Genomic DNA, 20,322 nt, shown 5'->3' with positions numbered 1-20,322 from the left:
ACAATCTATCACAGGCCTCCATTAATAGGGGATGTCTATGCACGCACAGATGCTTTCACCTTGTAGTCCCAGGCAATCTTCCATACTTCTCTGAAGTTAACGAGGAAACAAACGTTTGGTTATTAAACATCTTAAACACCATCATTTCCCAAAAGGTGTCTAAACAAATTAACTAAAAACAATACTGCTAGTTCTAGGCACAAAATTTCTCTTGCTAATAATGACCAGAGAGAAAAAGAAGCATGAGAACCAAGATTGAGCAGCGATAGTTGAGTGAAGAGGTGAAAATGAGTGGATAAGCTCTTTGCAAATGCTGTGTGCTAGTGAGGAGTGGAAAGCACTAAAGGCACACTGATCCAAGATCAGAGAGGAAAGAATTTCACTGTTCAGCGTTCTCTAATTGAGAAAAAAGTTGTTCCCAAAATTATTTAAAGCAGCTTTGAAAATATTTAACATCTTGGAGCCAAGAGGCTATAAGAAATATATTCCAAAAACTAAAAAGAGAAAAATCCATTTGAACATTTGCTAATTTGAGATTATCATTGTACAAATACTTTATGTTCACAGTGTAGTAGCACTAATACCCTTCATAACACTTTGATCAAGAACGGTAAGTAACAGGGGTAAGAAATCAGTACATGTAGAAGAGCCAATGAGCCATGTTTTTGTGTAAGAAAAGGCGTGAAGCTGACATGTTGACTACTGCACATAGCACAACTTGTAACCATGCCATTAGACACTGACCCTGTAGGTTCTGGGGAAACAACAAAGGCAGGCTGCTTACCTGTAACTGTAGTTTTTTAAGTGATCACTGTGAGCTCACACAAATGAGTTATATTTGCACTTCTGCAGTACATCACTCAAAACCTTCTGATTTTATACAAATGTTTTGGCAGTCATCCTGTCCTCTCCCTGTGTGCCATACCAGTGTATTTCCCACCCAGTCCCTTAAGTTCCCGGAATGGATACAACAAGGGGACGATGGCCAGTTCACAGGGGACCACTCTAAGAATCAGTTACAGGTAAGCAACCGGTCCTTCTCCTTCGTAGTCTCTGTGACTCATGCAGATGGGGGGGGGGGGTATAGCAAGCTACTACCCAATTCCCCATGTTGGAAAGAATCCAAGTATGTGTGATACCATCAGAATATCAGTCACCTATACACCTGATTTCCCACTACATGCAGGTTTTTAAATTGTTAAGTACTTGTATACATGAAAACAGTTCGCTATTTCTTGCAAATTTAAGGCAGTGCACTAGAGTCAACCTCCAAGGTCTCAATTCAACAGTCCTCCTGCTGTAAAAGCCCTATGTTTATTTCTATACATATCCTCCTAAAAAAGGTGGCCTATAGAGGTTGAACATAATGTTAGGAAAACTTACTGGATGGTGGGGTCGTAAATGGAAAGTATGAGGCGATACTACAGCTACAGCAAAGAAACGAAGAAACACAAAGCTGCTCACTGCAGAATACTGTACATGAGGGTCATCTGCAGAGAAAAATTATGATAATGTAAAATGTATTATAACTCAGTAGGAAGTGAAAACAGTGAAAAACCTTAGCAGAATGAAGTCAGTAGGAAAAGGGCTTCTCTTCTTTTGCAGAACAGAGAACTAGCAAGTAGCATGAAATGGAAGTGTAGTTATGATGCAAGATGTTTTGTTATGGGTTATGAGCCATAGACCAAAATCACTGCAGACAAATCTGTTCCAATGGAATATTAACCTACAGTTTAGAGTTAAAGGCTAATGATTTGGCTTTGTACTTTCTTTCCCTACTCCAGTGCAGCTGCGTGGTACTGGAAGTTTTTGTTTTAATTCATCATTGCTTTCTAAATAATCTTAACCCAGGTATAAGGAAACAAGCCAGGGAGATAACCATAGTTCAGTATGGATTTCTCTAAACCAGGGGTAATGAAGTAAAGTGGTTACAGACTTCTACTCCATTCTCTACCGCTGGCTATGCTGGCTAAGACTATTGTGAGCATTAACCCAACAATACCTGAGGGACCAAAATTCACATACCTTTCCTAACCACAGTTAAATATAAGCACGGTTTGCCAGATTTGGACACAACAATGAACTGATATTGATTTGACACAGAAAATAAAACCCTTTCAATCTCACAGAGAAAGTGAGCAGGAAGCTCACAATTGGAAACTAATAATAATAATAATAATAATAATAATAATAATAATAATAATAATAATTTATTTACATTGTGCCCCATCTCCCCGAAGGGACTCAGGAGCAGCTTACAGCAATGTGAATAATACAAACAATAAAGAATAAAACAACCAATTTAAATTAAATCAACAAAAGTAACAACACATAATTGAAACAAAGTGAATCAAAACATATTAAATTAATGCAACCATCATCCATAACCAAACAGGGATTGCATTACATAAAAGCAATTAAAATATCTCAGCCACTGCTCTGGTTGAAGTCGAGTTAAGAAATGTAATTCCATTTAATTCCGTTGTGTATTATCATGTTTAACCATTATCAAAAGCCTGTTTATAAAGCCAGGTTTTCAGTTCTTCCAGAATGTTGAAAGCGTAGGGGCTTGCATGATCTCCCTGGGGAGGGAGTTCCAGAGTCGGGGGCCACTATCAAGAAGGCTCTCTCCCTTGTCCCCACCAACCACACTTATGACAGAAGTGGGACCACGAGAAGGGCCTCCCCAGAAGATCTTAAGCCTGGACAGGTTCATAGAGAGAGATGTGGTTGCGTAAATAGGCTGGACCCGAACTGTATAAGGCTTTGTTCATGTAACCCTATATTACAGCCTATATACTGTTATTACAGCTGATAATGTGTTAAATGTCATATAAATACTCATGATTTCCCAAAGGACAACCAATTTATTGTCTATAGAAACCATAAAGCATGGAGACATGGCTATAACTTTTACTAATAACATTTTACAGAATCATCTGAAATTATTTTGCCTTTTTAATTTGATACTGAGCTATATGATGTAACAAGCATACAGTTCTGTTCATGCAAAATAGTCATTTAATGAATGTATTTTTGTACCGTCTAAAGCAGTGGTTCTCAACCTTTAGGTCCCCAGATGTTTTGGCCTTCAAATCCCAGAAATCTTAACAGCTGGTAAACTGGCTGGGATTTCTGGGAGTTGCAGGCCAAAACACCTGGGGACCCACAGGTTGAGAACCACTGGTCTAAAGCATATTTACAATAACTTCTCCAAATCCATCAAATAATATTAAGCTGCTGATCCTGCCGTTTCAGTTACTTATTATCTTTTTTTTGTAAGGTGACATCTTCATGGACTTCAGAGAGACTTTAATCAGTTATATGTTAGATTTCCCCGCCCCCTCCGCCTCTGAAATCTTGACATACTTACTAGGGAATCTTTCAGCAGCCAAGCGCCTTAGGGAACAAAACACATCACACATCAATGTAGGGCAACTTATACTTGATTGTACAACAGTCTTGAATACTTTGTCAACATAGCAGCGCAGGTTTTCCTGTAAGAACAAACAAATGACTTCGAATTATCAAGCCTTTCCTATTAAAATAGAAAGAGTCCTCACAGTTCTAATGATATGGCCACAGAGAAAATTTTTAACATTGTCTTGTTCAAAACATCAAACTGAAGGAGAATTATTTTTCTTCTATAACACTTTTAAAATTCCATTATATCTTTATCACAGACCACTAATATTTCCAAGTATAATATACTTCCAAGGCCAGAGAGCAGAAATATGGCAGATCCAGCATTTGATCACCAGTACATAAGGAGCATGATCAATATTCTATATTGCTCTACAATTGTTTCAAGTTCAGCCTGAATTCTAGGGAATGATCTTGAAAAGTAAGCAATATTGGTACAGTACATGGAAGGAGACTTCAGAAGTGGAAGAAAATAGGTTTCGATTCTTTCTTTGTGGTTGAAATTATAGAACAGTCACTGTTACTATGCCAAAGAGCTCATTATGTGAAATTACTGAATTGTCCCTCAAATATGCATTGGACAATATCGCAAAGCTTACCTTGTGTACTTCTACATTATCTCCTTCTCTCAGTTTCAGGGGATCAATTTCACAAGGTTTAGGATTTTCACATATCTAAAACAAGAGTAAGTCTTGTGTAACTAAAGTACAATCAAGTTTGCACCGAATACATTAAAATAATCTTAATGCTGAAGAAACACAGGGAAACATTGCTAAAAGCACTGTTCCTCATACTTATAGCAGAGTTCATTGAGAAGCACTTTTCTTATTTTAAACTGATTTTGCCAGACAGTATATAGCTGGTAAGAAGTGACAGAAAGAAGGAAAAAGGTGCAGCTAATCCGAATAGAAAGAAGAGACACATATTGGCAATAAAATTTGCAAAAGGCTAAAGGAAAGGGGAAACAATGGTGTTTGCGCAAGTCCTACGTTGTATAAAGATTCTGGTTCTCAGGCTTTGGAAACATAGCACCTACATATTGAGCCCTTATACTTAACAGATTCTAGAATGTGATTATCCAATATACAGATTGGTAATAATACATGCTACAGCATTTTCACACCTTTTACAAACTAAAACTTTGTGAAATAATAATTTTCATATTCAGAATATGAAGAAGTCTTCCATACTGGCATATTGCAGCTGAGAAAATACATCAGGTCTCTGGACAGCAACAGCCATTTTAAGTATGACACAAATGAGTTTTAGTTTTCATGTATTATCATGATTTCATAAGTTCAGATTTTTTTCCAGCACTCTCAATACATCCAAAGAATTTTTCTGCATGATATTACTATACCTCATCTAGAATTGGTTTTAAAGTAACTTTCAAGTAGTGCTTTCCAACTATTTTCATCATCTCATCGAGGCATCGAGTAGTTAAGGAGTTTCCTCGGAAGATTGTATTTGCCTCTCTGCAACACAACGCAAAAAAACTGAAGATTCGGAACAGAAGGGATGTATTAATCATAAACAAAAGGTATTTTTTTAGTTTATACACAGAGAGCATGCAGGAAATTAGGCTGTCTTCCTACTTGCATCTGTATTATAGCCAAAATATTCTGAGCTCTCTAATGGTAAAAGTATATCAAATTCAGGGCTGTAGCTTTCTCAATTGAGTTTACCCATCTGTAATGCAGTCTTCCTCCTTTTCTACTGCTTTCTACTTTGCAAAACATTATGGCCTTTTCTACAGAGTCTTGTCTCATTACATTCCAAACTATGATAGCCTCAATTTAGTTCCAAGCAGAGTTTGGCTTAATTTGCATCATTTATTGGTCATTTGGCTGGTCATAGTGGCCACAGAACTCTCCTCTGGCACCACATTAAAATGAGTTGGTTCTGTTCACCTCAGCTTTCATAACTACATGTAGAAATCAGAATTGCTATACAGAAATACTGTATGTTAATGGATATAATATAATTATTAAGATGAATGTATTTAAATATACATAGATCAGAACTCTAATCACAGGATTTTCAAACACCTATTTCTACACTAGATTGCTTTGTTGATAACACCATGTAACGAAATTTGAAAAAAAATCTTTTTATTTCTTGTTTAATTGTGTGGTACTTACTTTGAAAGTAGTTATATTCCAGAAACTTTGTTTTTTTGGCTGCCACAAACTACGTTGAGTTCGTTGAGACTCAATCAGATATTTATTGAAAAACTATAGCAAACTGTGCTGCAAGATGTCGCAAAAAACAAAGTTTTTGCAATTTAATAAACTCTTTTTATGATATCACCGATTCAGAAATGACATTTATAACCCAGAGACAAAAATCGTGCTACATAGTGTAATTTGTAGATAACTATTGTAATGCTAGCTTCAAAAATGTAGTAGAAAAAATATGTTCTTATGCTCAAAAGGAATTGCGTGAGTGCTCTGAATGCTTTGAGACCCCAGAGTGAGTGACAGGATGATTAACTAAACTGCATACGTCTGACAGATTCTATTCTGTCCACTTTACCAGAATCTGGATATCAAAGGATCTTGGCAAACTTTTAAAAACACGCAAATTATAACAGGTCAGTATAAAGACCCATGTTACATATGCATTTCATACAAGCATAGGAATTTCAAATTACTTGTTCTATGTCTCTGGCTAAAGCATCAAGACTGAAAAGATGAAGTATTTCTAATACTGTCTGAAAAAAATAATTTCAAAGAAAAATGTGTGAGAAAAGTTTTATATGCATATAAATCTGGCAATAGATGGGCATATATGGCAGAGACAAGGAGAGAAGAGAAAAAATGGCACTTACTGGGTATCCTTCAATTCTAATTCTGCCACTGCAGTGACAAACTGTACTAGTGTATGATGATGTAGTAACACTCTCACAAGAGGCAAAATGGCATCAAATTTATCACGACACACTTCAGCCAAAATGTATGCAGTAGAGGCAGAAATGGGCTACAAAAAGGGAAGATATGACCAAAATAAATACCAGTTATATCACACTGGATAAACAACCTGAAAGTTCTGAATAAATTCCAATATATATGTATATACATATAGGATGTTCTTATTTTTTCAACATTGACTTATAAGAATGAGATTACAAACCATGTTTTTAACAAATAACTTATTTCAAATGGAACTCTTAGCTATTCATCTTCACATGCAAGAACTACACCCAAACTTACAGAAAATATTAATATTTTGGGTCAGTTTTCAGATGTGAGAATAAGAAAAGATACTCTGCTGTTCATTATGAAATCAGGGAGAACCTATCCTGTACAAAAGTTACAATGAATTTCACACATTTTATGAGAAGGACCAGTGGTTAGGTTTCTCAGGCTCAATGACTAATATGAATGCTCTGGACATATACTGTAGCATATTATGAAGCTTCCTTTATAGTTTCATTTGGCAGTGAGGAATAAAGCAATAGTGAAGTAACATCCCAGCTCCAGTGTAAAATGAGGATTATATTCTGCATCAATAGGTCACTATACAGGATTGTGGCCTTATGAAAGCTGCACAGTTGTTTCCTAACTAAATAGTCTAAAAATCCACATATCCTTTTTTAAACCCAGAAATTATATTCCAACTTGGGTAATTAATACATGGAAGGTCCCCACATTTAATATTTTACTTATACAAGAGGTATAATGGCAAAGGCTATGGTTTTTATTCAGGATCTTATCTATACTTGAACAAAAGATCCTAAAACTTCCAGAAGAGGTAGAAAGGATTCCTTGCTTCCACACCAGAGCTAAAAAAAATCCAGGTAGACGAGCCTTACATCTCAAATGACCACTGCTGTAAGGCAGCTTTGGCATTGCATGCAATATCCTCTTTGCTTAAAGATCCTGATGACAAATTAGTGGCCGTCTGCTCAAGCCCAGAGCTAAAAAGGTATGGGAAATCAAAACAGGCCCATGACTACTGGAGGTTTTAATCATGAGGACTCTGTTGCATCTCCACCTCACAACAGTGGATGTAGAGTGAAGAACAGGAAAGACCAGCAAGAAAAATCTAGGTGGGGAAACATATTCAATTGAGTTCTATTTATATCGGGTTTAGCATTCACTCCCTTAACTAATCTAAATATGTGATAGGGAAGCTAGAAAAAGACTAATGAAAGATGGCAATTCTGCACAACTGGATGAGCCCAAAACTCAAAAGGCACTCTGCCCTTCAAAAGGAACAAAAACTGGGGTGATTCACCTACAGAGATGGAACTTCAAATCTGACAGATGTACCTTCTGTTTGTTCAAAATTAATCCTGATTTCCTAATAGCTGAGGTGTTAATACATTATTCTTGACTAATAGGAGTGATTATTGCTTGTACAGGAGTAAGAAGCTATTTTTCCAAACTCCCTGAAAAGATACCATGTTGGGATGGAAACTATGCAGTCATCCAGATGTTTCATACTATGATTGTTACAGTTTCTCATCACTGGCAATGGTGAGCTGGGCTGATGGAAGTTGCAGGCTAAAAGTCTACTGGGCAAATGTTCCCAACCAATGCACTATATACTTTTTAAGCAGCAGCTCAAACACAGAAACATTGTGATAGTAAACACCCAGAAAACTCCTTCAAGTGCACTATCTTTCTCTGAAGCATGTGCTATTCCTTTTAAAGCAGTTAAAAGCATTCACAATTGGGCACTATCACAAGTATTGATATTCTGGATTACACCTACCATTGCTATTCTCAATATTCTTTTAAAGCCTCTAAACTACGAGGTAGATTTGTGAAATACTCAACACATAAATGTGATATGGAAGGAATATCCTCATATTACCTCTCTGTTAAATGTAAAAATGTCCCAAGCCCAAACCCACAACAGGACTACCTCCACATCTGATGACTTTAGCAGCAAGTCTCTGAGAGAAACATAGTACTCTGATGGAAGGACATGATCTTCAGCATAACATATATTTAGTCTAAGTGATCCATGATCATCAATTTTAGTAGATTTATTCCCATTCTCCCTTGGCTGAAGAAGGTACCTTAAAAAAAGAGAAAGTAAATCAAAGTTTAACACCTGTTTCAAGTGTTATTTCATTTGCAAACTATCAATTAAATGTAGGTCTAGAATGAAAAAAGTATTACCTAACGTAATCTAACAGATAAATCAATTTACACTTGTAATAAATACCTAAATACATCCAAGTTTATTTGATTCATTTTAAACATTACCATGTTGACAGACTGAGTTGAGTTGTAATGAAAGAAAAATACCAATGCACTAACAACTTTAACTGATAAAGAGAAGCAGGAAACAACCATATCTATTTCTGCTGTAAACTAAAGGACAGCTGCAAAAGACAATAAGAGCGCAGTTTTCTGATTGTCCACTAGCAAGTTTTTAATGACTACACAACATCTGCTGGCTTCTAGAACTGACGATGGAAGGTTCTTGAACTTTAAACTTAGCCATTTAGTCAAGGAAAGAAAAATATCTCCACCAATTCCGTATCTGGGGAAATTGTCATTGAATCTAGTATGCCCAAGGCTGGGGTGTGGTGTGGTTTCCAGGCTGTATGGCCATGTTCTAGCAGCAGTTTTTCTTGATGTTTCGCCTGTATCTGTAGATGGCATCTTTGTTTCTTGCTTCTGAAATGTCCTGGCTGCACTGTTATGCCCATGAAGCTTTCTCAAGGCATTCTGTTCCCTCTGGTCTTTTGCAAAGATTAAGCTTACTATTGCCATTCCATGAATAGAGAAAGAACACAATATTTGGTTATGATTTTTAAAAAATACTTGTCAATGAGATGAACAGCCAGAGTTATGTGTCAGGTGTATTGCGATCAACAGAAGTAACTGAAAAATAGAATAAACTGTCTAAACTTGCAGCAGTATCCTGATGGAAACAATTGGCCACGTGACTCCTTGGTTCTTTGTTACCACTCTTAAAATAGCAAGCATGCAACAAAGTCGATAATTTGTGACAAGCTGCCTTTTGTTCCATTTCTTACCATGCTTGGAAGGAATCACTTCCTAATACCTTGACAGGAATCCTAATTTCTCCTAAGAAGAGATCCTGCACCAAATTACCATTGTTCCATAAGTCAACTCTGAAAGTTAAATAATAATTTGTCATTCTAAGCATCATACTCAACATTGACATAATTTTAAAGAGAAGTTATCTAATTTAATGTCATCATGTAGAGCATCACACCAACTCAGCATGCAAACACACAGGGTTATAATCTCACTCTCAACAATTTCTTTAAATTAAGAGAAAGAAAATGTCATATTTCTGTAATAGGCAACCATGGACATGTCAGCATAGTGAGTCTATATCAGTAAGATAAAAGTAATACTGGATGGGACTGTGGTACTCAAAGAAAGGAGTAGGTGACATTGCCATTTTCTACTCAAGCATTTTCTGCTCATTTTTGCCTTTATTATATTCCAATTTTATTGCTTATTCTGACCCAACTCTGACACTTCAATGACACATGCACTTTATTTTTTAGCAAAAAACAGTTCAAGTTCTCACAACCTATAAAGCTGTAAAAGTCCCAAATGCATGCACTGGGTTGCTGAGTCTTACCTCACTGATATTTCTGTTAAGACAGCACATATATTAAGAAGAAGAAAAATAAAATCCATTGTGTTTTGGTGTAACCAATGTCTCACTTTGCCTTCTACAAGATACACTTATTGTGATATGAAGTCCTATGTTCCAGATTATCTACTAATAAGGTTTAGTTGACGGAAGGCACTCCTTACTAGTTCAAATCAGTTTGAATGTCTCCCATGATTCCAGTAGGATGAGGAGAGGAGTTCACATCTGCCTCCTCCTTATAGTTCCAGTCCCAGGTACTGGAATGTTTTCCCATAGAGCAGAGATGGGAACTGTGCACACCTCTAGACTGCAGCTTTCACCATTCTTCATCATTAGCTGTGATGGCTATGGCTGCAGGGAATTGCAGTCGACATTTAGAGTACCGCCAGACTGTCATCTCTGTCCAACATCAAGGCAACATGGAAGAAAGTGTGCAAACCCTAAACCAGTGGTTCTCAACCTGGGGTCTCCAGATGTTTTTGGCCTACAACTCTCAGAAATCCCAGCCAGTTTACCAGCTGTTAGGATTTCTGGGATTTGAAGGCCAAAAACATCTGGGGACTCCAGGTTGGGCCCTAAACTAACCATAACGTTCTACAGACAAGGTGCCATCCAATTTAATAAAATTAGTCAGGAATAGAAGTGTATTATTCCTAAATGTGTATAAAAAGTAATATACTTTTAAAAGTCAAGTAATTTTTATTACACTAAAATTGTGACGTAAAGTAAGTAGTGAGACTACACTGAACCATTAAAGATTTAAGCAAAGGCTGGATGGCCATCTGTCAGGGGTGCTTTGAATGCGATTTCCTGCTTCTTGGTGGGGTTGGACTGGGTGGCCCATGAGGTCTCTTCCAACTCTTCTATGATGTTTTGAAGGCAAATTTAAACTGCCTTTAATTTTACACTAAAGCCCTTACCCAAATTGGAGATTCTGTATCTTGACAGTTTTTAGAAATCACTGGTGCTCCATCTACACTGACCACTTTGTATTGAAGACAGTGATTTTGCTGTGCAGATGATTACAGAGGAAATTCCGGAAACAGTTTGAGGCCTGGATAGTTATTACATGAACCACAGAGCACCAATGCACATCAAAATCTCTCTTTTGCACACTTTTGTTGTCTGGCCATCACAGTTTGAAGCTAGCTTCAAACTGCACTACAATGTTTTGTGTAGATAGTAACTTCTTAGTTTTATAACTTCACTTGTTTGCAAGGAAACAGCATCACTGTAATAATAGTATTAATATGCTAAAAACATACCTAACTTCCAGCTTTTCAATATCTTCTTCTTCCACCTGAAACTGTGACTTTTTGGTGTAACTACTGGACCTGGTTACCTGTAAGTAAAACCTGCAAAGTAATTTCTTTCTCCTTTCATATGACTCATTTAACCCACAATTTAAAGTCTGAAGTCCATGCCTTTGCGATACTACCCATTTACAAGAAAACGAATCAACATTCAATTAAAAACCATTTTTCAATATATACAAAACTACATTTTACACCTGAAAAATTCCTAATCAGATCCCACTTCTTCATGAAGCCTTGAGTTTAACCCATTTCCATCTTTTTGTTCATATCTATCCTTTGCCATCCTCCTTTCTCCTATATTTCCCATCTTTTCTGGGTGTTAAGAAGTTTGATTTTCCCTATGCAAACTTCCCTGAAGTTCCCCACATTCATTGATTTTTAACTTTTAAAAGAATTCCTTCACAAGTAACTAACAAATTTGAAATGTACTGTAACAGTATAAGTTGAGAGGCACCACATCAACAAGTTATTTTGATAGGAAATTAGTTACCTCAAAATAAAATGTTTCATTAAATTGTGGATTGCTTGTTTTCTTCTTTACTTTTGTCTTCTTTTGATCATTCCTGTTTGAACATGGCAAAGTTTTACCATACAGAACTTTAAACATACAATTACAAAAATATTACAATCATTAAATATTTTTAATGAAAGACTCATCTTCAAAAGGAAAGGCAATTTTGGTATTACTGATTATTTGAACGTATGTAGCTCAAATGAACTCTATGTGAGTGCTATGTCTTTAAAACAGCTGGGTATCTGAATGCAAAATGGGTGTTTCTATACAGTAGATTCACAGTTAACTGGCACCCATGGGGATTGGTAGATGCCAGACAATCGTAGTTTCTGATTGCTTGAGAGTTACTATTAAAAGAGGTCTAATACTACATACGATACCATACCATAAATGTAATGTTAATATTAGGTAAAGGTAAAGGTTTCCCCTGATGTTAAGTCCAGTCATGTCCGACTCTGGAGGTTGGTGCTCATCTCCATTTCTAAGTTGAAGAGCAGCGTTGTCCGTAGACACCTCCAAGGTTATGCAGCCGGCATGACTGCATGGAACGCCGTTACCTTTCCGCCGGAGCAGTACCTATTGATCTACTCACATTTGCATGTTTTCGAACTGCTAGGTTGGCAGAAGCTGGAGCTAACAGCGGGCGCTCACTCCGCTCCCCGGGTTTGAACCTGGGACCTTTCGGTCTGCAAGTTCAGCAGCTCAGCGCGTTAACACACTGAGCCATCGGAGGCTCCAATGTTAATATTGAAGTACAGCAATTAAAAACAAATAAAAACAAACTTAACTGAATGTAACATAGTTTAATGTATTATACATGCATTTTAATTTTAACGTAAAGTATTATTTCTTCAATTTTTCCTGCCGATTACTTGAGAGTTCTGGTTAACTAAGTCTATTTCACTGGCTTGTTTTTAGAACAATGGTGTGCAGGAGGGGTTTTGTACACCACCCAGAACTACATCAAGCAACAGTTGATTAATATAGTAAAAAAATTATATTTTAAGGCAGCAGTGACTAGCATTGTGAAACCAAAAAGCTACATGTAACTTTTCTTACATTATCTTAAGAAACTGACAAAGAATGTAGGTATTAGAATGAGCCATAAGTAAGACACTGTGTCAGGAAAATATCTGACATTCTTTCAAGCTGTATTAGTACCATATTTTCTGGCCCTACCAAGGCCTATTTGTAACTGCTGGTCCCAACTACGCTAGGCCCACAGTATTAATGGAACTTTTGCAACTACATTCACTATTCAGAATTCCGAAACACTCCAAAATTGTCAACATTAGTTGTTGAGCTAGTGCCACCTTTGCTTTGAGGGTAACTCTAATCCAGGTGCCCCCCCCCCCCCCCGATACCAAAATCCATGGATGTTCAAGTCCCATTATATAAATGGTGTCCCTTATATAAAATGGCAAAATTAAGGTTTGCTTTTGGAATTTTTTAATACTCCCAAATTGTAGTTGGTTGACTCCATGGATACTAAGGGCCAACTGTGCCATCAATGATTTGATGGCAAAGCAGATGATTTACTGTGATTTAACAAAATGATTTAAGCTAATAATTTACCATTCAGCAACTGATTCAACTGGCCTATTCTAATCGGGGGTAAAAACTAGATTTACGTCCAAGTTAGCATTAGTACAAATAATACTAATTCAGTTTTATTTTGCTGTGTTATAGGCTGCCACAACACATTTTAAACAATTACCTTGAGGGACCCACAACAGATACGGTAGCATATGGGTCACAATTTTGTCCATTGATAAGAGGTAGACCATGACATTCCTTCAATCTAGAATAAAGAAAGAAAGAAAACAAAAGGAGAAATATAAATTAATCCAGAAGAGAATATTTAGAATATTTAAAAATATTCTAATAGTTACACAATAGCTAATAGACACATTATTTGAGGGAGACCCCACATTTTAATTATCTAACATTTGTTCTAATGAATTCCCTGGTAACCAAATCAAATGTATAAAAACAGTTGCTTTCATTTGTATTTTTCCTTGCAATAGTTGAAAATTTAAGCCAGATTATTTCTTACATTCTTCATAGAGATCAGAAGCTCCATTGTCAATTTTCCATTGCCCATCAAGAAAATATGGCAACATCTGCTATGACTCAATGTTGAAAAGTGGTGAGTCTTCCTGCACTCATTCAACGTTACTGCTACCGTTATGTTATCAGAAAAATTCACTATGTGAGACTTATTACTACACAATGGAAAAGTCTGAAAAAATAAGTGCTATTCTGAGATCTACTGACATATCATGCACCTAAGGTCTCAGAGTTAAGAGCTTCATGAACTTTAGCACTGCTTGAAACAATTTCCCAATATACTTAGTAAAGAAACAAAAAAAGTGGAATCACTTGCTGCCTGATCCTTTGAGTTGCGAAGCAAATAAACACATCTGACAAGCAATGGATCAGGGAGCAAGTGATTCACTCTGGCCCAGTACCACAATAGAAAGGTAATGCTGGCATTGCTCATCTGGTAAAACAAATAATATGTCTATAGATAATAGACCTATGAATATGTTCAAATTGCACTGTGTACAGCATATTCAGAGCACTAAATATCATGAATGTCATCAGTTACAAAACTATAACTACAAGTTGCCATCATTTTTCTTATACAAAAGAATTTCTATAGGTCTGTAAATTATAAGAAAAAGATTTAAAATGTTATCCCATGTGTTCAATCAACTAACTCTCTACTGACCTACTTTCTCTCTTAAAAATAGTGTGCTTGTATGAGGTTGCCTGCCCTCTATATCCTGTGATTTAAGTGGCATTAATTAATTTTTGTCCTAAAGGCACTGCTCCTTCCTGTGAGCACCCTGTGAATGCAAAAAGAGAATGCCTGACATACTGTGAAACAGCTGTAATTGCTCAGCATTTCATAAAGCTTAATTACATTTTTTTTCTTTGAATGGTCATCTGTCTGGTTTCTGCAAGCCTTTCCTCCTACTAAAAAGTCAATGGTGATTGGCTAAGAGCAAAGTGGTTGGTCCCTCCTTCTTCCAGTTGAACTGGCTTTTTAAAAAAATGAAGAACAAGCAATGCTATGAATATAGTGTACCCTACAAAGCAAAGTTTCTTTTGGATAGAATATGCAGCAAGTTATGTGCTAGTGTTTTATTTTGTGGCTACTTTACTGCTAAGGGAGAAAACATGTGCTGCTATCCTTTCATTTATGGTGGGGATTCATGACTATTTTCTTCAACAAAAACGGTATGGAGCCTCCGATGGCCTAGGGGATAAAAGCCTTGTGACTTGAAGGTTGGGTTGCTGATCTGAAGGCTGCCAGGTTCGAATCCCACCCGGGGAGAGCGTGGATGAGCTCCCTCTATCAGCTCCAGCTCCATGTGGGGACATGAGAGAAGCCTCCCACAAGGATGGTAAAACATCAAAACATCTGGGCGTCCCCTGGGCAACATCCTTGTAGATGGCCAATTCTCTCATTCCAGAAGCAACTCCGGTTGCTCCTCACACACACACACACAAACAAAAACAAAACAAAAAAACAAAAACGGCTTGCCTGCACAGCTGGAATTAGTTTTTGTATTTCTTTTAAAAAATGCATGTACAGCCTAACTGGCTTATGTCACTGGAGAAATTCACAAACATAAAAATCAGACACCCAAAGCCTAATCATAACAAACAAATTGTATGTATTTAGCATCGAAATAGGATGTTGAAAGACATAATTAAACCAAAATAGCAAATTCAAGAAAATGACTGAAAGCCTTCCAGAACAAGATGGTGTTCACCTCTAAGTATGTATCTTATCTGTTAAAATATTTATGTCCCTAGATCATAAAAAACCATATATAAAATCAATTTAAACAATTAAAAATTAAAAATGTGAAAATGTAATTTAAATAATCTAAAATATATTACACAAAATAATTTCAAAATTTAAAATGTTTAGACAGTATGAAGCATATGTGTAGATTTGGATAAACTATTAGCACCTAACTTGGTGTTGCAAGCAAATAAATTTAACTTTGATACTAACCCAAGACAAAAGGCACTGAACATACATCAATAAATATAATGAAGAAACTAGATGTCCCAAGGGAAGGCATTCTACAGACTGAGATCACTACTAAGAAAGCTCTACTCTTGCCAGGCAAGTGGCATGCAGAGAAGGCATTTTTTAAGTTATGGGTAGAATTTATGGAAGACTTATTTCATCCTCCAATGGTAATTATTTCTGGGAAAACTTATCTGCCATATGATATAACTGGCAACCAGTTTTATTAAAAGCCTATTTGGGAAGCCAGAAAAGTATGCCAGGTTGAGCTCATACTTGAGGGGCCAAGTGGAAAGACCACTTGTGTGTCCCATTGCTGCACCATACTTGCTGATTTTATTTTCTCCCCATTTACTTCCACCATTCCATCAAAAAAGACTCATGTTAAAAACAACTGGGTTTCCCCCTCCCGCACCTTCACAACAATGACTATTAGAGCAAAACTATGCATTTCATGAAGGTAGAATACATATGCATATATAAAGTGACAAAAGGGAGACAATGAAGCATACCAAGCCCACCCTTGGTATTCATTCGTTTTTGAGATTAAAATAGTGGATGCTCAAGTCCTATTATGTACAATGGCACAGTAAAATGGGAGTCCCTTATATAAAATGACAATATCAAGGTTTGCTTTCTGGATTTTATTTTGGAATATTTTCAAACCATGGATAGTGGAATCAGTGGATATGGAGGGTCAACTATACTTATTTTTATTCTGTATTTTTGTGCCTCAGCTATTAAATCTGATACACCTTACATGACAACATTATCAACTTTTTTACTAACAGTCATGCCTTCTTCTGGGGTTTTGTCAACACCGGGGACAATACTAACTGAAAACTTGCAGGCGGTCAGGATATAAAGGGTTCCTGACTGAAGGGCAGCTGTTTCTTTAATTCAGAAAGGCACTTTTTGTTAGCTTATGAGTCAGACACCGGTATATCTATGTGTAACATAACATGTACCCAGATTGTGATCACAGATGCCAAAGAATTCAAGGTGGCATTTTCTACTATGTTGATTTAATTCCAATTTCCATAAGCCCTGATCAGCATGATCAATGATCAGATATGGTAGGAGCTGTTGTGTGCATTGTGTGTGTGTGTGTGGGGGGGGGAGTATGATAAGGTGTTTAGAGCATTAAACTATGATACTCAAGGAAGATTCTTGTCAAACTGCATGCCTCCCAAACTCTCAATTAAACTAGGTTTCCAGGCAAAGGAAAATGCAAAATCCCCTTGATCTTGGCAGGAAACAGCAACCAAAATCCAATTGTTACCCCCAAGCAGAAAAGTCCCACTGACTCAAAGGGAACTTAGTTTACTATTCCAGAGATTCAATGGGTCCATTTTAGTTAGAACTAATAAATGGATTTAACTAAGCAATCCTAAGCATGCCAACTATTCACACTTCAATGATAAAGCAAAAACAGTTTCTCTTGCTTGCTGAAACTCTTCCCTGATAGAGCTTCTCAACAAGATGAGATTTGTTATTTGATAGCAGGGAGGAACTGACAGGAAGACTACTGGTAGATGGATGCAGCTTGATTGTTTCAGAGTTCTCAAAAAATGTATTATATGGAGGGCTACTGAAAGAGAGATACTTACCCACTAAACTAAACTTTATACACTACCAAGGTCACACAATTAAATAATCAGCAAAGAAGCATTTGTGGGGAAAAAATTGAGCGTCTTGTAGATACATCTTCCAAAATTTCAGTAACAGCAGTTTCAATCATATTTTTCAATTTTCATAAGAAAGCATAAGGAGAATGAGTATGGATAAATGATCTTACTGTACTACTAGCTGCTGGCATACTGATCCATTATCTGTAATTAGTTCATTCAGTTTTAATTCAAGATGAACTTTCCCCTGTTAATTAAAAAAAAGATTTTGTTGGAGCTTGAGTCAAATCACATCCCTTGTCATACAACAAATTAACTACTATACACGTCTAGCCACTATCACCACATTAAGGAAACGTTAACAGAAAACTGCCCTTCCCTAAAGGGACAAAACAAAAATATGTCTGTTGCTTACATAGATTCCTAATGAATGTTGACCCCCTTCCCCAAAAATTTGGCCTTCTTAAAAAAGTTCCCTTGTACATCATCAGGCCAGGCATCTGAAGAAGTTTGCATAAATGATAGACAATAATTTACTGAGCTACAAACCATTGTTCACTGAAAGTAGAATAATCTCCCAGTTGCCCTTCCAATTCAATACTAATGCTCTTGTAAAAGAAAAGTTGATGCTTACATGGCTCTTTCACTGTCAGAGGCAGAACTCACAAGATAAGGTGACAAGTGTCAAGCAACTTTTTGACATTTTCTTCAAAATTTTAAAAAAGGAGTATTTTGAAAAAGCAGTTTTAGAGAACATTTAGTATTCCAGATATGTTTGTGGCTCCCAATGTTTTGGACAGCAATTCCCATTGTCCAAAGGTGGACACTAATCAATGAATTTCTTTTAAAAACAGAAATGCTTTTTTAACATTTAGATTGTAATTTCTATTTTAATTGGAATGTCTGGATAAATCAGCTTTCAAAATGTTCTTCAATTAGTTAAAAAGATACAAGCACAAGTAGTAACTGTATAACTTCTAATTATATTCTATGAGCATGTTAACAGCAATTTGTAGGGATAGGCAATACATTGATCAGTTTTATTCTACAGGTAATATACAGGAAGCACAGGTTCTCTCCCTTTCCAACTTTTTCCCATTTGTAGATGGAGTAGATCTAAACAGGGGGGAACAGCCTGTATCTAAATTCAAAGGCTTCCTTTTTGATAGATTAAAAATTCAACTAAAACCAATTGGAACCTACATCTTTGTAACCTACATCTTTGGATATGTATTAAAGTTATATGAAACAACTATGTATTCTACCAAAAATACTAATTAAATGCATTTTCCTTTCTAGTGATAAAACCTGATTTACTTAATTAAAAATAAATTCTTCAGAGAAATTATTTAAATTGTGAATTGAATTATTATTTAAATCAAATCAACCCTGATTCTAAATAGAGGATAATACGCGATGGATAATTCTGAGGAGGGAGAGGGAAACAGGAATGAGAAGAACGAAGAAAGATACAAATATGGAAAAGGGATAAACTACAGAATATCTGAACAGGCATAAATACAAATAACTATTTACATATTTGCCTATCTTGAAGACACACCCAGATACTCACTCTATCACCTTCAAATATCCAAAATTATACTAAAACATTAAAAAGTTTAAAAGAGAAGCCAATCAATGACAGTTATTCGTAACTGCTACAGAAAACATTTATGCTCAAAGGCACTTCCCCTCAATATCAGATAAGAAACAAAACAAGTTGTGGCTATTATAATCATATTCTGCCTGCATGTTTTGCAGAGCAATGTGAACAGCATTCAATGTACCTAGTAAGATTAGCTGTATCTTGGATCTGATCCAGCAAGGAAACAGTTACTTTAGTATATAGAATCATACAACATTCCAGTTCAGAGCTTGCACATGGAAAAGGATTGAACTGGATGGTTGTTGTAGTCTCTTTCAAATGTCTGATTCTAATCTTGGGGTGATAGGGAATCTGAAGAAGACACAAGCATCTTGCACCTCAACAGTTAAGTATATTTCAACAGCATATTGAATAATTTTCAACAGGAATATTTTTTGGTTTCTAACACATACATTGAGCCCACATTTGCATAGTGCCCTGTTGTCCCGTTTATCTAGAAGATGGCTAATGAAAAATTTACTGAAGAGGGGTTAGAACTGACTGTCTTGCTATAGTTAAAGCTATCACATTGCTTTTTAAAAAGTTCTGTAGTTTGCAGTCAACCAGATTCCACCACCAAATTGAGTACACAAAGTCATTCACTTTATTACAGGTAAGCCTTCTGCTTCAGACTAACATATGAATTTACTATTTTAAACTGGAACAGATGTGTTTTGGTACTTAAAGTGCTGCCCTGCATCATTTTGGCTTCTGGAGAGCAATAGTATACCAGCACAATTTTAGGCAACCAGCAATGTTATGCCACTCCTGATCATGAGCTTCCCACCTCCAAAACATAATGTTTTAGCTAAATCATTTTATTACCATCTCTACCCTAGATCTAGTACCTGCTTCACAATAAGCCAAAAGCAGTTAACTTGGTTACCAACATGCACAAGAATAAAGACTATGACTGAGTCACTAGTTCTATTTAAAAAGCATATACATATCACTGTCATAAACTTCGCAAATGTCAAGACAAATGCCAAATATTCTGTATTTTGCAATTAAAAGTAGTAGACATTATGAAAATGTTTTATTTCAAGCTAACATTGGTATCCTTTCTATAGGATTTTCTATTCAATATTCCAGTTTAAGAATTATGATTACATCCACATTCCAACAGGTTTTTAAAACTAAAAATGAGCATG

At 36.2% G+C, this 20,322-nt stretch overlaps 1 protein-coding gene across 2 annotated transcripts in view; it reads right to left on the bottom strand.

Moving 5' to 3' along the window:
* The window catches only part of rasa2 (RAS p21 protein activator 2), a 55,910-nt gene that overhangs the window by 13,536 nt on the left and 22,052 nt on the right, over positions 1-20,322 (bottom strand). For both annotated transcript variants that reach the window (XM_003218281.3, XM_008106219.2), the window contains exons 5-15: positions 17,697-17,773; positions 13,565-13,648; positions 11,824-11,896; positions 11,283-11,359; positions 9,422-9,520; positions 8,296-8,452; positions 6,254-6,402; positions 4,784-4,898; positions 4,023-4,097; positions 3,374-3,497; positions 1,384-1,490 (exon numbers count right to left, since the gene is read on the bottom strand). In XM_003218281.3, coding sequence (XP_003218329.3) covers positions 1,384-1,490; positions 3,374-3,497; positions 4,023-4,097; positions 4,784-4,898; positions 6,254-6,402; positions 8,296-8,452; positions 9,422-9,520; positions 11,283-11,359; positions 11,824-11,896; positions 13,565-13,648; positions 17,697-17,773 — 1,137 coding nt within the window. The remainder of the gene's footprint in view (positions 1-1,383; positions 1,491-3,373; positions 3,498-4,022; positions 4,098-4,783; positions 4,899-6,253; positions 6,403-8,295; positions 8,453-9,421; positions 9,521-11,282; positions 11,360-11,823; positions 11,897-13,564; positions 13,649-17,696; positions 17,774-20,322) is intronic.

The sequence above is a fragment of the Anolis carolinensis genome, chromosome 3 (assembly GCF_035594765.1).
Source record: "Anolis carolinensis isolate JA03-04 chromosome 3, rAnoCar3.1.pri, whole genome shotgun sequence".
NCBI classification, from domain to species: domain Eukaryota; kingdom Metazoa; phylum Chordata; class Lepidosauria; order Squamata; family Dactyloidae; genus Anolis; species Anolis carolinensis.
The sequence above is the reverse complement of the archived record's forward strand: the minus strand, read 5'-3'. Positions and strand labels throughout refer to the sequence as shown.